The sequence below is a fragment of the Thermobia domestica genome, chromosome 3 (genome assembly GCF_964235325.1).
Source record: "Thermobia domestica chromosome 3, izTheDome1.hap1.1, whole genome shotgun sequence".
In the NCBI taxonomy this organism is placed as follows: domain Eukaryota; kingdom Metazoa; phylum Arthropoda; class Insecta; order Zygentoma; family Lepismatidae; genus Thermobia; species Thermobia domestica.
Window position 1 is genome coordinate 343371537 of NC_137456.1, and position 23118 is coordinate 343394654.

Genomic DNA, 23118 nt, shown 5'->3' on the forward strand with positions numbered 1-23118 from the left:
TTGGGCAATTTCCAAAATTTAAGGGGTGGGCCAAAGTACCCTCCCAAATTTTTAAAGGAGTGCACGAATATACCCATATCTTATGAAAGGTAATGGACCCCTATACATAACCATATAAGGTAATAGAACCTCATCCAAGAGAATAAATTGGGCCAAAAGACCAAACACGTGGTACAACGTATTGCTTACGTTTATATTTTGACAATTTTGTACCTCTAAAAGGGAACGAGGTGGACCATCCAAATTTATCATAATACATGTTAGGATCCGGTACTATAATACCAAATGTTTAAATTGGGCAATTTCCAAAATTTAAGGGGTGGGCCAAAGTACCCCTCCCAAATTTTTCAAGGGGTGCATTATTATACCCATGTCTTATGAAAGGTAATGGACCCCTATACATGACCATATAACCATATAAGGTAATAACACCTCATCAAAGGGGATAAAATCGACCAAAAACCAAACACGTGGTATAACGTATTGCTTACGTTTATATTTTGGCAATTTTGTACCCCTAAAAGGAAACGAGGTGGACCACCCAAATTTATCATAATACATGTTAGGGTCCTGTACTATAATACCCAATGTTTAAATTGGTCAATTTCCAAAATTGAAGGGGTGGGCCAAGGTACCCCTCCCAAATTTTTAAAGGAGTGCACAAATATACCCATATCTTATGAAAGGTAATGGACCCCTGTATACGCCCATATAACTATATAAGGTAATAACACCTCATCCAAGGGGATAAATTAGGTCAAAAAACCCCGAAATTTGAATTTTTGGCAATTTTTTACCCATGAAAGGGAACGACATAGACACCCAATACTGATAGAGGTACATACTAAGGTCCTAGGCTACCATACCAAATTTTTAGATTTGGCAATTTCCAAAATTTAAGGGGGGTGGTCCTATGTACCCCTGCCAAAATTTTCAAGGGGTGCATTAATGTACCTATGTCTTATGAAAGGAATGGACCTCTATACATGACCATATAATCATATAAGGTAATAGGACCTCATCCAAGGAGATAAATTAGGTCGAAAACCAAACACGTGGTACAACGTATTGCTTACGTTTATATTTTGGCAATTTTGTACCCCTAAAAGGGAACGAGGTGGACCACCCAAATTTATAGTGATCCATATTAGGGTCCTGTACTATAATACCCAATGTTTAAATTGGGCAATTTCTAAAAATGAAGGGGTGGGCCAAGGTACCCCTCCCAAATTTTTAAAGGGGTGCATTAATATACCCATGTCTTATGAAAGGTAATGGACCCCTGTATACGCCCATATAACTATATAGGGTAATAACACCTCATCCAAGGGGATAAATTAGGTCAAAAACCTCCGAAATTTGAATTTTGGCAATTTTTTACCCATGAAAGGGAACGACATAGACACCCAATACTGATAGAGGTACATACTATGGTCCTAGGCTACCATACCAAATTTTTAGATTTGGCAATTTCCAAAATTTAAGGGGGGTGGTCCTAGGTACCCCTGCCAAAATTTAGGGGGTGGGCCAAGGTACACCTGCCAAAATTTAGAGGGGGTGGTCCTAGGTACCCCTAGGTCATTGACCCCGGGCCAAGGTCATTGACCTTTGACCTATGACGTCACAAAAATTTTTGCTGACTCGGCTCAATATACGCGGGGGAGTACTACTATGATATAAGGTAAACATCGCAAGATACCAGTTTATGTTGGAAACGGAAAGGATGGGCAGCACCAGGATATCAAGATATTTGATATGCTATAACACTGACTTGACGGTCATCTTGAAAGCCGCCATCTTGGATATAGCATAAGGTATTGAAATGAGAAGCGGGGTGTATGATATATCAATGTAAGGTAAAATGCAAAAGGAAAACCAATCATGTAACCGCGAAAAACATATGTGTAATGGTATGGACGGGACGAAGTGTAGAAAACTCGGGCAAAACAAACGTGTATTCGAAGGGCAGAATAATAGGGCAAGACCCATGATAAATGGTACGCGACAAGTAACTGCAACAGTGTCTGTGCATTGAAGTGCATCCGCCTTGACAGATTATGCCTTCCGAGGATATTGGTGCCTTTCTCTGATATTGTGACTGTTTGGGACCGTCGTAAAACAGTGCAGCAAACCGTGCAAAGGAAAAGATACATTCGTAAAGAAATGTAAGCTAGAACAGGGCTGGCCTTTCCCATCCGTACGCACTTTGTTTCAGATAGTGTTGTTTAAACAAACGTGGGCCGAAATGTCTCTTGTTTACACGAAACAACAAGAAAATTGAACAAGAAACGTACAAAACGGTGTCCAGGAGTGGGCTTCAATCACAGGTAGGTCGCGCTTTTGACCACCAATCCAAGATGATATGTCCTACACTCCGGAGTGAGGTGTCGAATTGCTGTTCCATAAGAGGTAGTCCTTTGTAGATTATGTAGTCTCCAAACGATGATCGTATCGCGAGTTGCAATTGTGGTTTTCACTGTTCCAAACGGAATCCCAATATCCTCGGAAGGCATAATCTGTCAAGGCGGATGCACTTCCATGCACAGACACTGTTGCAGTTACTTGTCGCGTACCATTTATCATGGGTCTTGCCCTATTATTCTGCCCTTCGAATACACGTTTGTTTTGCCCGATTATTCTACACTTCGTCCCATCCATACCATAATGCATATGTTTTTCGCGGTTACATGATTGGTTTTCCTTTTGCATTTTACCTTACATTGATATATCATACACCCCGCTTCTCATTTCAATACCTTACGCTATATCCAAGATGGCGGCTTTCAAGATGACCGTCAAGTCAGTGTTATAGCATATCAAATATCTTGATATCCTGGTGCTGCCAATCCTTTCCCTTTCCGACATAAACGGGTATCTTGCGACGTTTACCTTATATCATATTGTCGCGTGGTGCGTTATGTTGCGGAGCATATCTCCGGTGTTTCTGGATGGAGGCAGCTCTAATTTGGCATTTTTCTTCTTTTCTATTATATGTTCTCTGGGCGAAGTTTGAGTCGAATCTGATCGTGCCTTGTTCTGTACGTTCCTTGTTAGATTATATATATATATATATATATATATATATATATATATATATATATATATATATATATATATATATATATATCCATATGTTAGTACTTGTCATGAAATGTATGTAGAAGAATTTCGAAATAAACTTTCATGTCACTTGCTAAATAAATGTCTTTTCTTACATTCAAGTAAACATTATGTTCACCTCCAGTGTCTTCACAGTGTTTAGTGTTTTTCAAATCACTCAGTGTCTACACAAACAATGAATAAAGCTAATTATTCAGTGTTTACACGAACTAAGAATGAAAAAACTAATGACATACACTAAAGGAATCTTCAGGAATGTTTCTTCCAGTTGGTGGGGTAATGTATGAAACCACGAAATAAGAATGAAAACAATCATCATTAATTTTATCCATAAAACTCAAAATGTCAATTCTGTGGGTGAAACTGAAGGAAGATATTTCTAATACCTGAAATTTCGTGTACGTGCATAACCTATTTTTTAAAATCACGGGGGCAGGATTTGTAATCTTTCTTAAATCGTTGGAAGAAGAAACAAGGTGTTTGGAAATAGTCAAGTATCATCTGTGGTAAAATAACATTATGTTTATCAGTAGTAATTAACATTTCGGATAAAATCATTTTAAAAAATAAAAGCAAACCTCAGGGTAAATTAAACTTCAAAATACTTCCTATTTTTTCATTATTATATAACAGTATTTTTGTCATTAAGACTTTCCTCAGATTTTGTAAATTTTAAAAATACAATATAATGGCTTTTAGCAAATTTGAAAGAAAATAATTGAAACAAGCAGGGGAAGTTATTTCATATAGATTGACCAGGTTTGCAACTAAAAATCATCCTACATCCTGCACCGAAATTGAACTCTCCAAGAAATTACAAATACAGAGAGACTAATGCCTGGGCAAAACTAAACAGAATCTGCAATAAGGTAAATTATGAAAACAGAAAACTTAAGCTGTTTATTTGCACGTTACATGATATTGGGAGGTCTCTAAAAGTGGCAGACAAACTGGAATACTTAAGTATTCAGCTAAATTATATATTGAGTATATAACCGCTTTCCAGATCTGCTCCCCTGCTGTCCCACCAATGAGTACTTACAGAAGGCCTGAACTTACTTGGTTAAGACATCAGAAAACATTTCCAAAAAGGGATTAAAAATCTTTTCTCAGATCGCCCTTCGGTCTCAATAATAAGATGAGCATTAAGCACCGAGAGTCGAATTAAGTCTCGTTTCGAAATCCTCACGGACGTTCAGATGATCGCTCAGACTACAGCGCACACAAACATCATTCATACATGCAACAAAAATACATTAAATAAAATGACCCTATGCTTATTTATTAAAACACTATTAAAAATATAGGAGAGAAAACAATCACAACACTGAACACTGAACTTTACTATTTCAGCCAGCAAAATTACACTTCACATTTTATTATATTATATCCCTTTAATCACGTATACAGATGAATGAAAGATTTAATTGGAGTTTTACTAGAAAACTTTTCTCACACCATCAGCGGGTACACATGGGGGATTAGAATTTTGGTGATAACACTAGGATAATCCTACGAAGTAGTTTTGTAGCTGCTGCGAAAATCCGTAAAGGTTGATGTTGGTCCCCACCAAATGAATGCAGATAGTCGCACTACTTAATTAAATACTTGGTATGCCCGTTTATTACTTATTCTCACAGGTTCTGTGGACCCGGGATTTCACTGATTAGGTGCTAGCCGTTGTGCAAGTCTTTGACCGGCTATTGGACATAGGTTCCTTTACATAATGTTCTGTCGAATCCAACGAATGTAATGGTGATATCAAGACTTGAGTAAACTCCTCGGGTTGAGATGCTGGAAGTGCAAGCTGGATTGATCGACTGGTCAATGTTGGTAGTTCATTTTAAAATGCAATCATGTTAAATCACCTGTATGTATATGCAAATTAAATGTTAAAAGAATTTACGTTAATTTACAATTCACTGGCCACAATGCGCAAAACATTGCGATAACTTTGTTATGAGAACTTTTAGGTAAAACTGGCCAAACGATATGGTTGGCGATGCTGTGGCTGGATCGCAGCTGATCTGCCATTATTTTTATAAGTGCTAGAAGAATGCACTTCCAATTCAGTTTCAAACAGCTATAGAACCTAGTCTTTGCGCGAACTGAAGTAAGAAAAATACGACTATCATATATATAGTTCAGAAAATGAGCGTAGTCTTTGTCGCTCACTAAAATATTCTCACCACGAAAAGTTTCACATATATGTATGAGTAAACGGTGAAAGACTCTTTTGTTCTATTGCGTGGGAAGGAAATAGTTCCCACCGAAGGAAGAAATTATTTTCTTCGCAGAAGTAAAGTATAAATGGAAGAATGATTGCTGTCTTTACGAAATATACAGTGTCCACAAAAATTACTCCTATAACCTGGTGACGGTTATAACCAAATTTACAAATTATCTGTTATGTATTTAAGTTTATATTCTGTGTCAGGTGTCGAACTCAACACTATTAAATATCCACAGTTAACTACTACTGTTGTAAGCCAATTAAATCACTAATAAAATATTGTCAATTATAATAACAAAAAAATTGTAACCACTCGTTTAACTTCACACGTTCATTTGAGTTACTCTCTTATAGTTTCCTTTTAAGTAATTGATACAATATAATTGAGTTTGACCTTTATTTCTTTAATATTTTAATATTTTTTGACTTATGCTACAATAGTTAACTTACCCGATGAGGTGAAAGGAAAGCAAGAAAGAAAGACAGGTATTTAATTGTCTTTGTATTCTCATAATGTAAGTTAATTCTGGCTAAACTAGATTCCTCATGCTCTAAATTAATTAGTCATATCTGATTAACTTAGTCTTACTAGGGACTAATCAGAGATTTTGAATACACTTCTGATAACCATGCTTCAGTCAAACCCTTAATATGGCGCTAATTATACTTCAAAATGACTCTGTATAAGGTCTTCCGAATTTCGTAGTTCATATATTTTCATTCTTACGGACTACGCATGAGCAGGTCTAGATTTTCGTGGTTGTCACATTTATTTTTTTCACTCGAAATATTGGGGATATATTAGTTACTCATATCCAAATCAACTTATTAACTAAACTCCACGCAGACTCTTAATACCAAAAATTACATCTTCCTAGAACCAAGCTAATTCGAGACTAACTAATCGTGTGACTAATCCTTGATTAACGAATTCTCTCTTAATATCACCCGCAATGTAATACTACTATTTAACAATAAATATAACATTCACACTCCCCTTCTATTTCTTTACTTCTTCCACTTAAGTACTTTTAGCCATTAGCTATTTTCTCCTCTACATAAAATTGGAAGGAATGCTTCTTCCCTGCCCTGTCAGAGACGATCGTGGTTTTACTCTGTGTTTTATTTTACTTTATCGTAATTTTTAATTTGGTCCTTGGTTCTTGATTATTGGGCAATTTTACTATATAGGTCCATAGATTGTAAAATGTACAGTAAAATTTGGGCAAGTCTTTAAGTTGCCCATTGATGTCAAAAACAGAGTCCAACTAACTCCTGCGGGGATATGTTTAATGAAATTGCACATACTCATCATGCATTATGGTATTACGGAATACTCTCAACCTACGCCAATTTTGGGAAGTCACCTGTGGTACTTAGCCCTAATATTCGTTAATTTTATAGTAAAAACAGATTACTACTAGTATGCATCAAAAGAATGTGAACTGCTTTCCGTGTCCACATTTTACTCGATTTTAGTGCTGCCGCATAGCAATTTTCGTTTGTTTTCTTTGATACAATGTTGGATAGAAATAAAACAAGTCCTAATTTAGAACAGCTGTATGAAATGTAACCAACCCAAAAGTTGCGTACAGCTTGGTATCATACATGTTCAAATTCCACTTTGGTGAAATATTTGATTCAATATATGATGGAATATTTGTTCGTCTGTAACGGGCTTTATACACTATTCATTTTCATAAATTTCCTTTGAAGTATTTTTAACGTTCGGGAATGCTTTGCTTCATGTTTGTGAGTTTGGAAGATGAACAAAAATTGTTAATATTCTGTGCTTTTGCCGTAATATTCGTGTTCGTGTATGGTGGTGGTGGAGCATAGTGAACAGGCTAGATGGTTTCAATTCTAGCCGTATTTTAGTTTAGGAGAAAATACAATGGCTAATCGTACAGTTAAAGATGCAAAATCAATTCGTGGTACCAATCCACAGTACTTGGTGGAAAAAATCATTAGGTCAAGAATATATGATAGCAGATACTGGAAAGAGGAATGCTTTGCACTTACAGGTAATTTTGCTGTTCTGAGATTTAAAGGAATTGCGCTGGTCAATTTTACGCACACCACATTGTGCAAAATATGCAGGTAAAATTAAGTACTTTGCATGGAAAGATACCTTCATAAAGAAAAAATGGATATAGTATACAACAGGTCCTCATCATTTCCCGAGGACTCACGAAGTTCAGTCTTTTACGGATTATTCATTGAGGACCTAGGAACTTGAAAATGGGGTAACAAAGCGACTTTCATTTACTTATCGACTGAAACTTGTACATGACATACCACCATTTCTGTACGTGGTGCAAGAGTTTGAACTATCCTCGAGTACGGTGCACTTTATGTGCGCCTCTGTAGTGCCCTTGTACTTTATATTTCACTATGTGTGTGTGGGGGGAGGGACTTGAACGCATATTGCATGTCTTGTGCTCGTGGATAGTTCTTACTTCTGCATTACGTACAAACGTGATGGTATTTCATGTAGAAGTTGTAATAGCACACATAAGAAACGCAGATCACGGTGTACTCATACTGTATGTTCCAATGTGAGTACAACATGATCTGGGTTTCTTATGTGTTCTATTACCACTTGTACATGACATACAACCATTTCTGTACGTGGTGCAAGAGTAAGAACTATCCTCGAGTACGGAACACGATGAGGAGCTGTTGTAGGCTTGTGTATAGCCCGCTTCCCCCAGTTCTTTGTCACCGGAACAGGAAGAGTCACTACCAGTACTTATATCGAGAACGGAACCCAACCAACCCCTGCGGGGCTTCTAACCCGTTCCTACTACTACTACTACTACTACTATTGCTACTAACTACCACTACTACTACTGCTACTACTACTACTACTACTTATACTACTTATACTACTACTACTTATACTAAAACTTCCTTACCACAAGATTTACATCTTAAATCTTTATAACACGTGATTCCGATTCATTATGAACTAGTATGAATCGTTAGAATCACTATGATTCGTTAAAAATCACTGGGGGGAGCGGGCTATACTCAATCCCTGTTGTATACTATTGTCGTTTTAGTAGACTTCAGTATAAATACAGTTCTTGAAAGTTGACAGAAAAGTATTTGGGGAATTGAGGGAGCTACCATAACTAAGTTGTGAATACACGAATTCAATCAAAACTTGGAGGCATGATTGCCAGCTATGGTGTCGATATGTGGGTTGAATTCAGTTACCAGTGTCCAGCTAGATCCAAAGATATACACATGTAAAGTTGGACACAATCCCGTATATGTAAATTTTTGGGTACCCTTGGGGGTAATATCTCAGTTGTTACCTCCCTAATCTTATTTTTCGTGCCTGGAATGGCTCTAGAAGCTATATAATTTAGTTTTAGAACCCTTTGTCTTAATAAATAAAAAGACCTCACAGAAAGTTTGGGAAGTCATAATCGACAAAATGTTAGAGGATTCTCAAACATTGCAGAACATTGTAGAATGATTCAGAGCATTATATAAAATGTTAGAACATTATAGAAGGTTCTGGAACGTTATATAATATTTGAGAACATTTTGTAATATCCTAGAAAGTTATAGAAAGTGCTATAACATTCTAGAGTATTCTAGTATATTCCATAATTCTCCAGAACATGACAGATTGTTCTGTTACGTTCTAGGATGTTCCAGAAGGGGAACTGTAGAAGAGTGTGTTCTTTTATTGTTTATTTTCAGTGGTTTAAAACTAGGGAAACGTTCCGAAAGTAAATGTTGTCATTTGTTTTTCACACGGAAACTTTAAAGGTGCTTGCCGGTAGCTTCGATTTCCGGTAAGAATGCATCATAAGATTCGGGTCTGTAGATCCAGGTCTCGTATAGCCTGGACACCGAAAAAGAAAAACTGAACTTTAATAATCAAACCAACCCCGTAGCAGAACATGCCGCGATCTGCGATGTGATTGCAGAAAATTTGCCGCTCCTGTGCAGAAAAATTGCCAGAGAGAGAGAGAAAAAAAAAATAGCCAACAAAAAAGCATAAAAACATGCCTGCTATGTTGAGATGTCTTAAATGCACGGATAACTCGCATAAATATAGTTTGAACTGTTTTCTACGTCGCATAAAGCGTTTTTAACAATCACAAGTGTTTCTTCTGCAGAATATTTTTGCAAAATTCCTGCAGAAAATTTTTGACTTACAAAAGCTCATCGCAGAAAGACAAAGAAAGTTCTGCCATCGGGCAAACAAATGCTGAATGCCGGACGAGCACGGAATTCAATATGCAACTACCAGAACACAAAATTGTTTTTTTTAAAAAAAGAAAATGAATCTTAAGTCTTTTATCTATCATTGAACGAAAAATTGTTGTAACTTATAACAATAATATTATATATATGTATGTATGTGTGTGTGTGTAAATAATGACACTCCCGATATCGTTCAAATTCAAATTCATCCTTAATTGGCTTGGGGTGGCTGGGTGGGGGTGAGGGATGGAGGTGACTTGTAAAAGTAATCGATATTAGTGTCCGATCTACAGTTTTCGGGATCGATGAGATGAATAGTGACACTTTAGATGCCATTTATGTCCAAATTCATTCCTCGTGCGTATCCCAAGGGAAAAAGGGGGTTTGAATGTTTTCCATGTGTGAAGAATAGGCATTTCAGCTAATTTATTTCACACCTTGTGACTGAGCCCAACTCAGTATACCAGTAAACTTAAGCTTCCATCGCTGAGGACCAAACTTTGTTCATAAACGATAAAACCAGTCAAGTAGTCTTCGTTTGATAATATAGTAAAACACATCTATGTTGGCCATCATCGATTCCATTGCGTAGTAGCTAACTTATAGAAAATAAAGTGTATTTTGAAGCAATAACTATTATAGATCATAACATACGCATTTATAATACTATTTATTGTGTATCAGTTTTTATTTTATAAACACTATACATCAGAGCTTCCTTGTTACTTTATGGTTAACGTACGCAAGTTTGACGGGAACATTGTAGGAGAGTGTGTGAGGTTAGTCACGCGATAATGACTATTTTACGTGAGGTTCCGTGAGGATACCAAACTGAAATAGAATGAGAGTACTGAGGTAGTTGTGTGCAGTAACAAAGGGGTCAGAATCGGAATAATGGGTGGAGTGAAGTTTGAAGAGATGATGCCGTGTTGTCTTATGATAAGGAACGAGAAGAATACATGCGAACAAACTTAATATAGAAACTGAGGGAAAACGAAGAGGAAGAGGTGGTTGTTCTAGTACTAGTATTAGAACAACAAGTACTAAAATAATAATTATGATTATTACACAGCGTGTCTGCTAAATTTCAAGACTGGCAACATTGTAAGGTAACCGCTGTAGCCACCAAGCGGTTATTGTATGTAGCTCTTAGTACCGAGTGAGTTATACATTGTGTGAAGAATTTACGAATTTATGTTCCGAATTTTGTAAGTAACAGTTATTTCGGTGTATTTTCTTTGTTCGTCATGGATAGTAGAGTGGAGCAGAGAGTAACCATCAAGTTTTATGTAAAACTTGGCAAAATATCCACGGAGACCGTGGACATGATTCAAACAGTTTTCAACAATGGTTCTCTTTCTCGAGCATACACTTTTATGATGCATTGTCGTTTTGGTGAGGTCGGGAGGCGGTCACAGGTGATCTTAGACCTGGCCGTCCGGTAACCGTTCGAAATGACGAAAATGTTGAAAAAGTGCGGGGAAAGTTAGCTGAAAATCATTGTCAGTCCTCAGGATGATTGCGGATGACCTGAACATTGGTAAGGCTATTGTTCAGAAGATCGTGGAACAAGATCTACAGAAATGAAAGATTTGCACCGTACTGCGGAGCCATTGAAATACTGACATTTTTGGTACAAAAAAAGTTTCAGCCATTCACCCTACTCACCTGACCTGGCCCCAGCACACTAGTTCTTGTTTTCAAAAGTCAAAATGACGTTGGAAGGAAAACATTTTGATTCAATTTCGGACATCCAAAGGGTTGTGACGAAGGAACTCAACTCTGTTGGACAAGAGGACTTCCTGAAAGTAATTCAGAGACTATACAGCCGTGCAATTGTCTGTGTACAACAAGGAGGGCCATATATTGAAAATCAGCATCCAATCAAGGTAAATTCTGTTCTGTATTATTTTGTGATAATGCCACTCTTAAAATTTTAGTAGACACGGTGTGTATTACTATACACCTAAACTACTACCGTTCTCCAACTCCGACTTTTCCAGTATGTGATCTACTAATTGAAATGCACTCACTGTCTTTTAATTTCAGCTGAGCTGCTAGTGGACAAAGCTATGGAGCTGCGATATATCGGAGGCGTATACGGAGGTAACATTAAGCCTGCTCCTTTCCTCTGCCTCGTCCTCAAGATGTTACAGATTCAACCAGAGAAGGATATCATTGTAGAGTTCATTAAAAATGAAGAATTTAAGTAAGTAATTTCTGAAATAGACATAATAATACTTTTTCAACTTGGAGTTAATGTAGTTCACGGTTATATTATGGGGTCATATTTTATTATAATTGTATTATTGTATTAAAAAAAAATAAACATGAACAAACAAATAAGAATGATTGTAATAAAAATAGCTGCTGTAGTATTACAGAAGGCTGTTCGCTGTATATCCTACCATTTTCGATTCGATGTTGTCACCTGATGTATCATGCTGAAACTATGAGTTTGCTGGTGGGAGCAGTGTTGTGTCTGACCTGGTAGATGTGTGAGTGTTGGTAATGAGTGTTATCAAATGACGGCGAAAATCAACCGGTCGACCGGCATAACTGTCCGTCTCTCTTAGTTTAACGGGCATAAACGTCGGACGTTAAACTGAAAGATTTTGGGATTGAAGCAGAGACCCCGTGCGTCGCCACTGAGCCCCATCCCCACGAATATCATCTTCATGTTACTATTTGTTTCCATGTGTGGAGTTTTAATGTCTGTCAGCACCGAGGCTATGTGAGACAATGATATGCAGCTTCAGATGGGATCCGAATCACATGAGTTCCCGCCGGAACCCGATTTCTCATTGTATTCTTTTTGAGATATCCGAGAAAAGAGGGAAAGAAAGAAAATGTTAGAGTTAATACACATGATTTCAGTAATTGACAGCTGCATCAAGATAAAAAAGATTAGTTTGAGAACCGTTATGGATGGACATAAAAATATGGCCCACGGGTTTTTCCCTGTATGCTAAGCAAGACAGATGATTATTGTAAAGACACGATCGTATACGTGCATAAATTAGTGAATTCCGTGAGAGAAAGTGGGAAGATAGGGAGAACCTGGAGACATTTGTTTAACCCTTTAGCTGTGAGAATTTTTAAAAACAAACATAGTTAAACTAAAATTTACTGTTCCTTGGTATATCTGGGTAAAATTTACTATTATATCTGGCTATAACAAACGGTTCTGCGAACTCGAAATATTTAACAACCGGTTCTAGCGAACCAGTCGGAACCGGCTGAATAGCACCACTTCTTGCAACCTACTTTTTCATTTATTTTATCCCGGTTAAGACTACACTGTGTTGGATACAGAATATTTCAGTATAGACTAATAATTCTCAACTTATTTCATATCACGACCCCTTTTTATTACACCCTCTTGCCAGTAACTCTCATAAGTACTTACTTGGTTGTAATAAGATTGTTAGGTAGATTTTAAAATCTATTTACTATGGAGATTTCACATAGTCTATCGATATACATAGTGCAACAATAGTCCTCAGCACGCTTGTGTGTTGAGAACGGGTTGAGGGAGAATGATGAAACTTGAAAGTGGTCTGATACATCATATTGTGCAAGGGCAAGTATCATTGCGGCCATCTTTGATTGCAATTCGAAATTTCAAATGTTTTAAGGGTAGAATTTTACCAGAAATACTCTTGTGCGGTCATTTAGCCCTAAGACAAGTCATTTTGGGATTATTGTTTCTGAACGTTTCCTAGTTATGCCCTTAGGGTCTAACTCATGTTTCGTGGAGGCTGGTGAGATTTCAGTTGCAAAATTTGATTACTATTTCAGAACACTGATGCTAATAACATTATTTTAAGATAATAAATTTTCGAAAAGTAACATTTGAAGCACATTTCACGTTGTGTTAACTTTAGAATATTTTCTGCAAGCCTATGTAATTGGTTGCTTTTTCTCAAGTCAATAATTTATTGAAAGAAGTAATATTTGGGGCGTTTAGAGCACAATGGATCCAAGTCCATTTTCAATAAGGTTCAGTTTTGCTCACTAAATGAATTCTATTTCTAAACGTAATATCTTCGCAGTCAAGAGTCCGAAATAAATGAAACTAAATCCACGTGAAAGGACGTGGGATAGTTTCATATGACTACCACTAGACAGGAGCGTCAGTGGGAGCAAGAGGGTAGCCTAGCATGAATCTCAGATTTTGGGGACAGTAAGTCAGTCTTAGAAACCTTTTGATAAGTAAAGTCCAACAGAAGAAGTTTGGGGTCCTTACACCGAATAAATACGGATGGAATATAGATGATCAAAACTGGAAAGTTGCTTAGGCCCAATTTCCAGAATTTTAAGTAGACCTGAAACTCGAATCTTAGTGAAACCTTTGGAATCTTAGGCCAAAAATATACAAGAGAACAATTTATAGTTCCTTACGGTCAATAGATATGGTGATCAAAGTCCGTATTTGTTCGGTATAAGGACTTCAGTTTTTTCCTGTGGACTTTGCTCAGGAAATCTGCATTACGCTCCCAACATCTGGAATTTAGTGTATGGGGCGGATGACCTCTAAACGGACGCCCCTCTCCAGCGGCAATCATATAAAACTCTAGATTGCACCTTGCCACGTAGTTTTTCTTTCTTTCTTTCTCTAAAGTATGTATGTATGGAAACTGAGAACCAACATGTACTGTGTCAACGAATGCCTGCAATATTTCAGAAGCACAATTTAGCAAAGAACCCTTTGTTTTCTGGATACAACACAAAAACTTGCTTCCATGATAATTCTTTTATTTATTTTTTTAATATCAGTTCTATAAGTAGTCTAACCTTCGACTACAACACTTTCTCGCAAGGTAATTGATAAGCATTTTAAACAATACAAGAAACGTTAAAAACAAAGGAAAAAAGAGGCAAAATAAATTGTAGATCACCACATTGACCTGCTATAGCCACAAGAAATCAAAACATTTACATGGGAAGAAAATAGTCTTGAATGAGAAGTACTCAGGCCCGTAGCCAGCTTGATTTCTTAGGGGGGGCAGAAGTGAATACTGAGGGGGCAATGATTAAGACATAACACAACACCAGAAAATTGCAAACTTACTTACTATTTACAGAATCTGTAACAGCTATAGTTTCTTTTATACGTAATATTCTGTATTGATAATATTACAGTACACAAATTCAAGATTAAGAACATTGATCATTAACATACAAAGATAAAAAAAAAAAAAAGCGATGCAATACAATTGAGGTGCTTTGGGCAATACAGTGCTGTGGTAAACGTAGATGAGGAACGTCATTGTACGTCGCATTTACACTAAACACAAAAGCTAATTAACTGAATGTTAGAGTGAGCACACGTCCCTTTAATCAGGATTGTTCCATTTGCAGAAAACAAAATATAAACAGAAATGAAATGAAATGAAATATTTGAGTTTTACGTCCCACGGTTATGCCGGTTAGGCTAAAGAAGACGGTAATGATGATAAATGAATGAAATGGTGGAATGAAGAAAGTGGAAGGGAACGGGAAAACCCCGAGAAAACCCACGCACACGGCGTTTGCCCACCACAAAGTTCACTTGGCGGGAGCAGGGTTTGAATCCAGGACCCCATGCACCAGAGGTGAACGCTCTACCACTGAGTTACCGCGGCCCATATTATAAACAGAATATTTTGACATAGACTTTTTTGTCACAACAAAACACTCCAATTAACTTGTATTGTATAATGGCATCATTATATGTTCATTAAAATTGATTTATGTTTCTATCTAAAAAGAAAAAAAAAACTATTTTCCTTCACATTCTCATTTTGTAGAAGGCCAACTTTTTTGTTTGTTTGTTAAAATTTAGCATCTTTTATTCAGTACCAAGGCTATAAAAAACGCGAAGCTTGCAGTTTAAAGTGGAATACGAACCACCGCATTGCTGTCGATTTCAAGAATTCCACGGCTATCAAACACCGAGATCACATACGCGCGCTCTATTCACTAGACGAGTGCTAAGGGCTATTTTGTAGTTATTGTTGTACAAATTATTAATTTCTCGTAAGCCTTTACTACAGCTTTTTGTTTGTATTAATTCCTAAGAATGATAAGATAAAAATACTGAGACTAGAGCACTTGCATTTATTAATAGAAAAACTTAAAAGAGAATATTATTATATATGTACTAAGTATAATCGAACGTAATTTTTTTGTTTTATTTTTGTGTGCTTAATACGAACTCTTTGCGAGGTACTTTGTTTCATATTAATTAAAATTGAAGTATTTATTTTTTTAACGTTAGAACAAAATTATATTACAGCAACTTTAGATTATATCAATACAAAATAGAAAGTACTGTATATGTTTTATTGAACGTTTGTACTCAATTTTCTAGCTTCCAAAATAAGAGAGACACTACAGTTTATTTATATTCACAACTAATGTTGTGGACTATGATACTGTTGTTTGGAAGTGCTTGTCGTCGTTGCAATAACATGGCATGGTTTCAAATTCTTGAAATGGGTAAAGGCAGTTGAAGATGTTTGGTGCATCTAGCAAAGAAACATATAATTTTACTCATAAATGGGTAGAATACGCAAAGTTGAATTTAATTTGGTAATTATAATAGCAAGAATTTCACTGGTTTTGTGTCAGTTTGAAAATTCTCTTCAGCGTGTTTTAGAGGGAACAAAAAATAATTTAGAGAGGTCTGTGCCCCCTCTAGCCCCTCCCTGGCTACGGCCCTGGAAGCACTTTTTGACCATTTTCTTTCTCTGGTAGTTTTTTTTTTTTTTTTTTTTTTACAAAAATAAAATAAAATAAGATAAAAATAAACATATGTTTAAAGCAAGTCTTAAAAATACACGTGTTTAAAACAAAATGTTTAAAATGTATATAAAATTTGTTTTAAACAAAACAACCCTGGTTTACGAGCATAAATCGTTACATTTATTTTTCATGTATATAGATGAAGATATATGAAGTGAAGCAGATTTATTTGGATAGAGTTAGAGAGCGAAAAAATATTTATTTTACGTTTTGAGTCTGCCAGCATATCCTACGGAAAGTTCGAATTAGTCATTCGAAATGTAACAGAATCAGTTAGTCACGAAATGAGTACAGTGTTACATGCCGTGCTTTATTAAAACTGATTAACTCTATGATCCAGATTTACTCTATGATCATCATTGTCTTTTCTGTAGGTATGTTCGTGCGCTTGGAGCGTTTTACATGCGGTTAGTGGGGACATCATTGGATTGTTACAAATATTTGGAACCACTGCTTAACGACTACAGAAAATTAAGGAGACAGAACAGACAAGGCCGTAAGTACATAGTTCGCAGTTTCCTATGTGTAAAACTAGCATCTGTTCTTTATCGATAAATTGAGTGTGTTAGTTCACCCTCTCCAGATTGTAAGATATTTACTTATGTGAATAATATCGTATTTATCTAATTGTAAGCCGAATTTGGACGCAATAGAAAAACGTTCTGAAAAATATCGCCAGAAGCCTACACAAGTAAATTTTTGGCATTGCTAAGTCAGTGGATTTTTTTTATTGCTCATGTTTGGCCTTTTTTTTTTTAACGTAGAAAAAATATTAATTTAGCATTTAACAAGTAAATTTATTCCTGCCTCTTTAATACATTTCAATTTTAAAAAATGCCTTTGGTTTCTGGAGGGTCGGCGTATAATGGAATAAATACGATATTTTCCTGCAAACCAATTTTTAAATTCTTCTAAATCAGCACTTTACACATAATACTTTCCACCTTGCAGCACTATAATGTCTAATTTAAATATGCTATTATTGTATAGTAAACATTACTTGCAAATAATATTAGTGTTTTAAGATAATAAAAATTAAAGTAGGGAGACTTTAAAAGATAAAAAAGAAGGGAAGACAGTTCTTTGAATGGAAAATTAACATATTCATCGATGTTGAAGATTCGAAACGTTTTCCTCATTCATCACGTGCATTGATTAAGATTTATTTCATGTTAGTGTCATTCTTGCAGCTTACCATATGCAGTGGTTGAACATGTATGTTGTGTAAGTACTAATTACATTTTTGAGTGTCCTAGTTTGTGTTTATGATTGTTGAATCTCGGTGGTGAGAGCTAGCATCTTTTTCCAAACAGCTTTTTAGCCATTAATGAACTAAGAGTTTAGTAAATACAGTGAAACAGATAGGACGTGATTGTCCGTAAATGAGAAGTGTCCGTTACAGAGAAGTTTCACATATTTAAATTACTTACAGTTCATGCGTAATTCTATGCAGAATATAATAAACATATTAATAATATTGACATACTGTACTCGTGTACGAATTGTTGTTAGTCCGTAATGATTCTGCAGTCACTTGGTCTCACAATAATTAATTCATTGCTTGAAATATGTTGTTGAAGGAAGATGGAGAAGATGAAATGGACAGAGAGAGTAACAGATGGAAATATTTTAAAACGGATAGGAGAAAGGAGGACGCTTTTAGCCAGCATTCTTTGTAGGAAGGCCAATTGTATTGGATCATTTTGCGAAGAAATTGTCTTCTTCATACCGGAAGAGAAAAAAAGATGGAAGGAAAGCGGGGAATAGGAAGAAGAAAAACACAACTAATCAATGATTTGAAAAATAGAAGAAAATGTTGGAAGTTAAAAGAGGAAGCTGAAGATCGAGAAACATTTCCAGGAAAAAAAAAAAAATAATAATAATAAACACTTCATACTCACAGCTTTTTTCCTTTCTTTTATTTTTTCAAACTTCAGATCGGCTGACGATAAGGGCCGTGTCCTTTGAAAATGTTACTGTTTTTATTTATATCAGTGCGTATGATGAAACGTTATTTTTGCTGTTGGTGTTGTAGTTGCTCCTGTTTTCTTTAAGGAGTTGGACCACTGATACGCTGACCTCAGTTATGCTGGCGTTTCCAAGTAAAATCATAGTAGTGATTTTCTTCCAACCTTCTAGGAAACTTCAAGACTAATGCCTAGTCGCGCTGGTCTATCATTTTATATGTGGTCACCAAAGTCAGGCTGCGCTAAGTCTGGGTAGTATTTAGAAAGGTTAACTTTTAGGGAAAATCAGATAGTGTTAGCAGTGTGGCGTTCGTTTATCGTTATGAGTACAATTGAGACGCTACTTGAAGGAAGAATGTGCAGATATCGATGGAATATCCACTGCTGGTGGGCTTAAATCCTTCAGGAATGGTTTATTGGATTAAGAGTTTATCGTTCCTTCCAGCACAGTGTATATGAAACGTAAACCTACAACTTAACGTGGTATCTGAACCACATGATTTAGCCCTTCAGTTTAGTTTTAGTAATATTTGCAAAATTATTACTTCTCTGTTTATTGGTGTATTTTCGCAGAAGACTATGCAAAAATCTTTCCCTTTTCTTAATATGGAAATGTTAATTTGTGATATTATAAAGAATGACGCATGTCACTTTGAAAAATATGCATGTAAGTGTATGGTTTGTTCGCGAAATATGACAACATAGTTGTGAATTTTCCTTTATACTTGGTTTCGCCCTAGGTATTGTAATGTAACGGAGAGTATGGCATCTTTTATTCATTGTTTCAGAACCTATACATATGCTAGCAACGTTTGCACAAAATGCAATGTCTTTCACATATTCCCACAAAAGAAGTATCTGGAGATCGTGGAGGCCAAGAAAGTGAACTCTTACGCCCAATTTACAAGTTTGCGAATAGAGGGTGCGAATTACTAAGAAGAATGTTCCCATTAATCATATTTTGATCTTCTCAAAGAAACTAACTGAAACATTTCTGCTGGGGACCTTTATTCCTCCCTTTGTCCCCAAATCATGTTTAATGGTCAAATTGCTTTTTTTGTCATTTCATGTAATTTTAATCTGCCAGTTGTATTCCGAAATTAAAGGCATACACCATTCATAATCGGCTTCTTCTAATTTTATACTCACAGCTCAAACACGTTTGGAAAGGTTAGGTGCGGTTATCTCAGAGAATATGTAGTCAATATAGTTATTTTGCTAAGTTAATTAATTATATATACGTATATAATTGTTCATTACTGTTGTCAGATAATAATCATAAATGTTTATCTGTTCGGGGAGGAGGAGGCATTGTCTCATTTTGAATTCTTGCACCTTGGACGTAATCCCCTCTCCTCTTACCTGAATATCAATAACCTAATAGTGAAGTAGTGAAGTACCATCGCATTGGAAAATGTTCGGATATATGTTTTCTGTCTATAACACTGCGAAATAATCAACCATATCTAGATATATGTGACACTAGTTGGTGATCATGCCCTTAGCGAAGAAACTCGGCCCAGCAACCCATTTGTGCAAGGAGTCGCACAACACATTTAATTTTGTACTACTACGCACGTATTTTACGATTACGTTCAGTCCCAAATTCTCCCATTGTACCGACTGAGGTCTAGATGATGAAAAGTGGCATCATCTGAGAATATTGTGCATAATAGAAAAGGTTCTTCGTCAGCTGTGGGGTGAAACATAGGAATTGCAAGTGTTGTTATTGTTGTAAGTTCGACGTCACCATCAATGAAAAAAATTGCTAACCCGTCAACTTTTCATATCATGATCTCGTTCCGCTTATCTTTTTTACTTTCAAATGTTCTCCAGCGTCTTCAGCAGTATTTTTAAGACTGCCACTACTGCATTACCAATCATCGAAAGCTTGATGGTTTTACGTGGCAGAGGACCCTTATTAAACAGACGGTGAAAGTTTCATCCCACACGAATAACCGATTTTGTTTCTGCGTACCACCAAACTACTTATGCTCGCTTATTCAGAGTTGCTATTTTAGCCAATACTGTGACGTCTCCGACGACCAGCGACACCATACTATATATATATATATATATATATATATATATATATATATATATATATTTTTTTTTTTTTAATATCTGCTTCCGTTCGATCCAGAATGTCAGTTGCATAAGTGGAAAAAATGAAATCTTTCAGTTTTAGTCCCACAGTTATGCTGTCTGGACTAAAAGAGATGACGATGATGAGAAATGAATACAATGGTGAAATGAAAAAAGTGGGAGGAAACAGAAGAACCCCGAAAAAAACCCACGAAAACAATTGTGGCGCGAACTGGAGCCCATGCAGCAGAGGTGAACGCTCTACCACTGAGCCACCGTGCCTTTGTTGATTAAGCGGAATACAGATAAAGTATTTTTTTAAATTTAAATTTGGTAGACAAAATGTAGACGCTGTTAGCGACCACAGCTTACGAAAATCAACACAATCTTGCTTATCTAGTACTCCTTAAGTAGTTAACTACAATAGGAAGCAAACAGTAAATTAAATGGTAGTATTATCGACTTATGGGTTAATCTGTATTTTATCATACAAACAAATTGATGACGTATATTTTTTTCTTTCTTTCAGAGTATGAATTAATTCATATGGATGAGTTTATTGATGAGCTTTTGAGAGAGGAGAGAGTCTATGATGTAATTTTACCAAGAATACAGGTAATTGTGTATATATATTTGAGATGTTGGAAATAAACTTTATCATCAGTCTATATATACTAACTGTATATAATGAAATTCCTTTTGTTGGAGTACTTATTCGCTGTGTGATTATGGGGTGATAAGTATTGCTTACCTCATACAGGAATAGCTAAGAGAGAAGGCATTTTTTTTTCTAAGTATCAGAGGGTTGTTAAGTTAGGAAATAAATGTTTGCACATCAAATACTTTCAGTTTGAAGATTAATATTATTATCAAGAAGACAGTAGCATTATGGATAATCATATCTTCTTTTAACGATTACGTTTTGAACCACTTTGAATGTGAATGCTAATATCGGCCAGCATTACAATATTCACTACTTCAAATATGTTGATGGCATCATTATGTTAACAGAAGATGCATAACCTAAATTCTTATTACATTCAGTTCATTTTAAACCTCTGTTTACACACGATGAACACGAAACTAATAATGAATTGTGCTACGTAGAATGTACCATTTCTGAGTTAAACATCTGTAATCGAAGTTTATTGGAAGCAAATATTAAGATCGCGCTCTACATGCATTGCCTCTTCGGCTTTCCTTTTTCCAAGTGAAATACAACATAGAAAGAATTCTTACAGAAGAGCAGTCAAGATTAAAATCAAGTGATCATGACTCCAAGCTAAAATAAATCACAGGTTTTGCATATAAAATCCAAAGATTATAGAGATGATTAGATCCGATTACGATTCAATTTGATAAAAAGAAAAGTTAAAAAATGATAGTGAGAAAGATTCCTTTGGATCAAAGAACCAGTTATACAGGGTGTTAATGAACTATACCGACAAACTGTAAGAAGTGGTTCTTTACATCAAAATAAGAGAAAAAGTCATACAAACCTATTGGGAAAGGTATAGATTCGGAGCTAGGGCTGTCCAAAATCGTGGAAGAGCGAAATTCGACACGCACTATTTCGAATTCGAAAAACCGTGGAGTGGACGGTCCATATCAGCGTAAATAAATTCATACATACACAATCCAAAAATACACATTTTATCAATATGTAATGGATGTATAAGGGATTCTCTATAAGATATAATTTCCAAACATGCTCTCAATAGAATTCTTAGATATAATCTGAATTAAAGATGGTTCAAAAGTAGGTAAAAAGGTAAAACTTGACAACAGTGAACACAGAATGTTTCGACGGTAAGTCTGAAGTGTTAAGAGACCACAAACCCCACGGTCCCTTATGTTCGGAGTAACGCGTGCTGCGATATTTTGTTTCCTGCTTATACATAAAAATAAATAAATAAATAAATACACCGTGGCAAAATACATCATAGGACGCGTGATTCCGAACATAAGAAACTATGGGGCTTGCGGCCCGTGACACTTCAGAACTACCTCCCAAACATTCCGTGATCACTGTTGTAAAGTCTTACCTTTTACCTTCTTTGGAACAACCTTAAAATCAGAGCATGTCTGGTAATTATACCTTGTAAATAATCTCTTGCATAACCATTAGTATATATCGCATATAGTGGTGGTATGCTAAACCGATCTTGACTAAACATGGTGTGGTGGTAGATCTTCATGAGCTTAGTGCATATATGAAGTACGTGTATTATGGTGTTCTGGCCTTTGGTCCCCTACTTATGGGCCATCAACGTTGGGCTTCTACTTGTAAAATAAGATTCATTTTATAATTAAAATCAATGGATGGCTAGTTTTTTCCGCAGTAGGGAGAGTATCTAGTTAAGTGTTCAGAAATTTAAAATAGGTTCAAAATTTAATGAAAAATATGTGTCATGAGTATGTCTAAATACGAATAGATTTGGGCAGTTAATAAGATTTTGGATTAAGTTAAAATCGGAACAAGCCAAGGTGAACCGATTCAGAAGCTTTCAGCGTGCAAAGTTGTGGAACATAGCTCCCCAAGCTGAGCCCAGTCTCTCAAATATATCGATCTTTGTTCCTAAGACGATGGACCACTTTCCCACCAAATTTGGTTTAGATCCGCCCAGCAGTTATCGAGAAATAAAGTACCACATACATACATATATCTCGAATGAAATAATTAACTTTCGTCTTTAA

General features: G+C 36.0%; 1 protein-coding gene across 1 annotated transcript in view; it reads left to right on the top strand.

Annotated features, from left to right (window-relative positions):
• The first annotated feature begins 6883 nt into the window (after positions 1-6883).
• The window catches only part of Prp38 (pre-mRNA processing factor 38), a 39427-nt gene continuing 23192 nt past the window's right edge, over positions 6884-23118 (top strand). The window contains exons 1-4 of the mRNA XM_081752865.1: positions 6884-7377; positions 11630-11789; positions 16744-16865; positions 20951-21036. Of these exons, the coding sequence (XP_081608991.1) occupies positions 7248-7377; positions 11630-11789; positions 16744-16865; positions 20951-21036 (498 nt within the window). The 5' untranslated portion in view covers positions 6884-7247. The remainder of the gene's footprint in view (positions 7378-11629; positions 11790-16743; positions 16866-20950; positions 21037-23118) is intronic.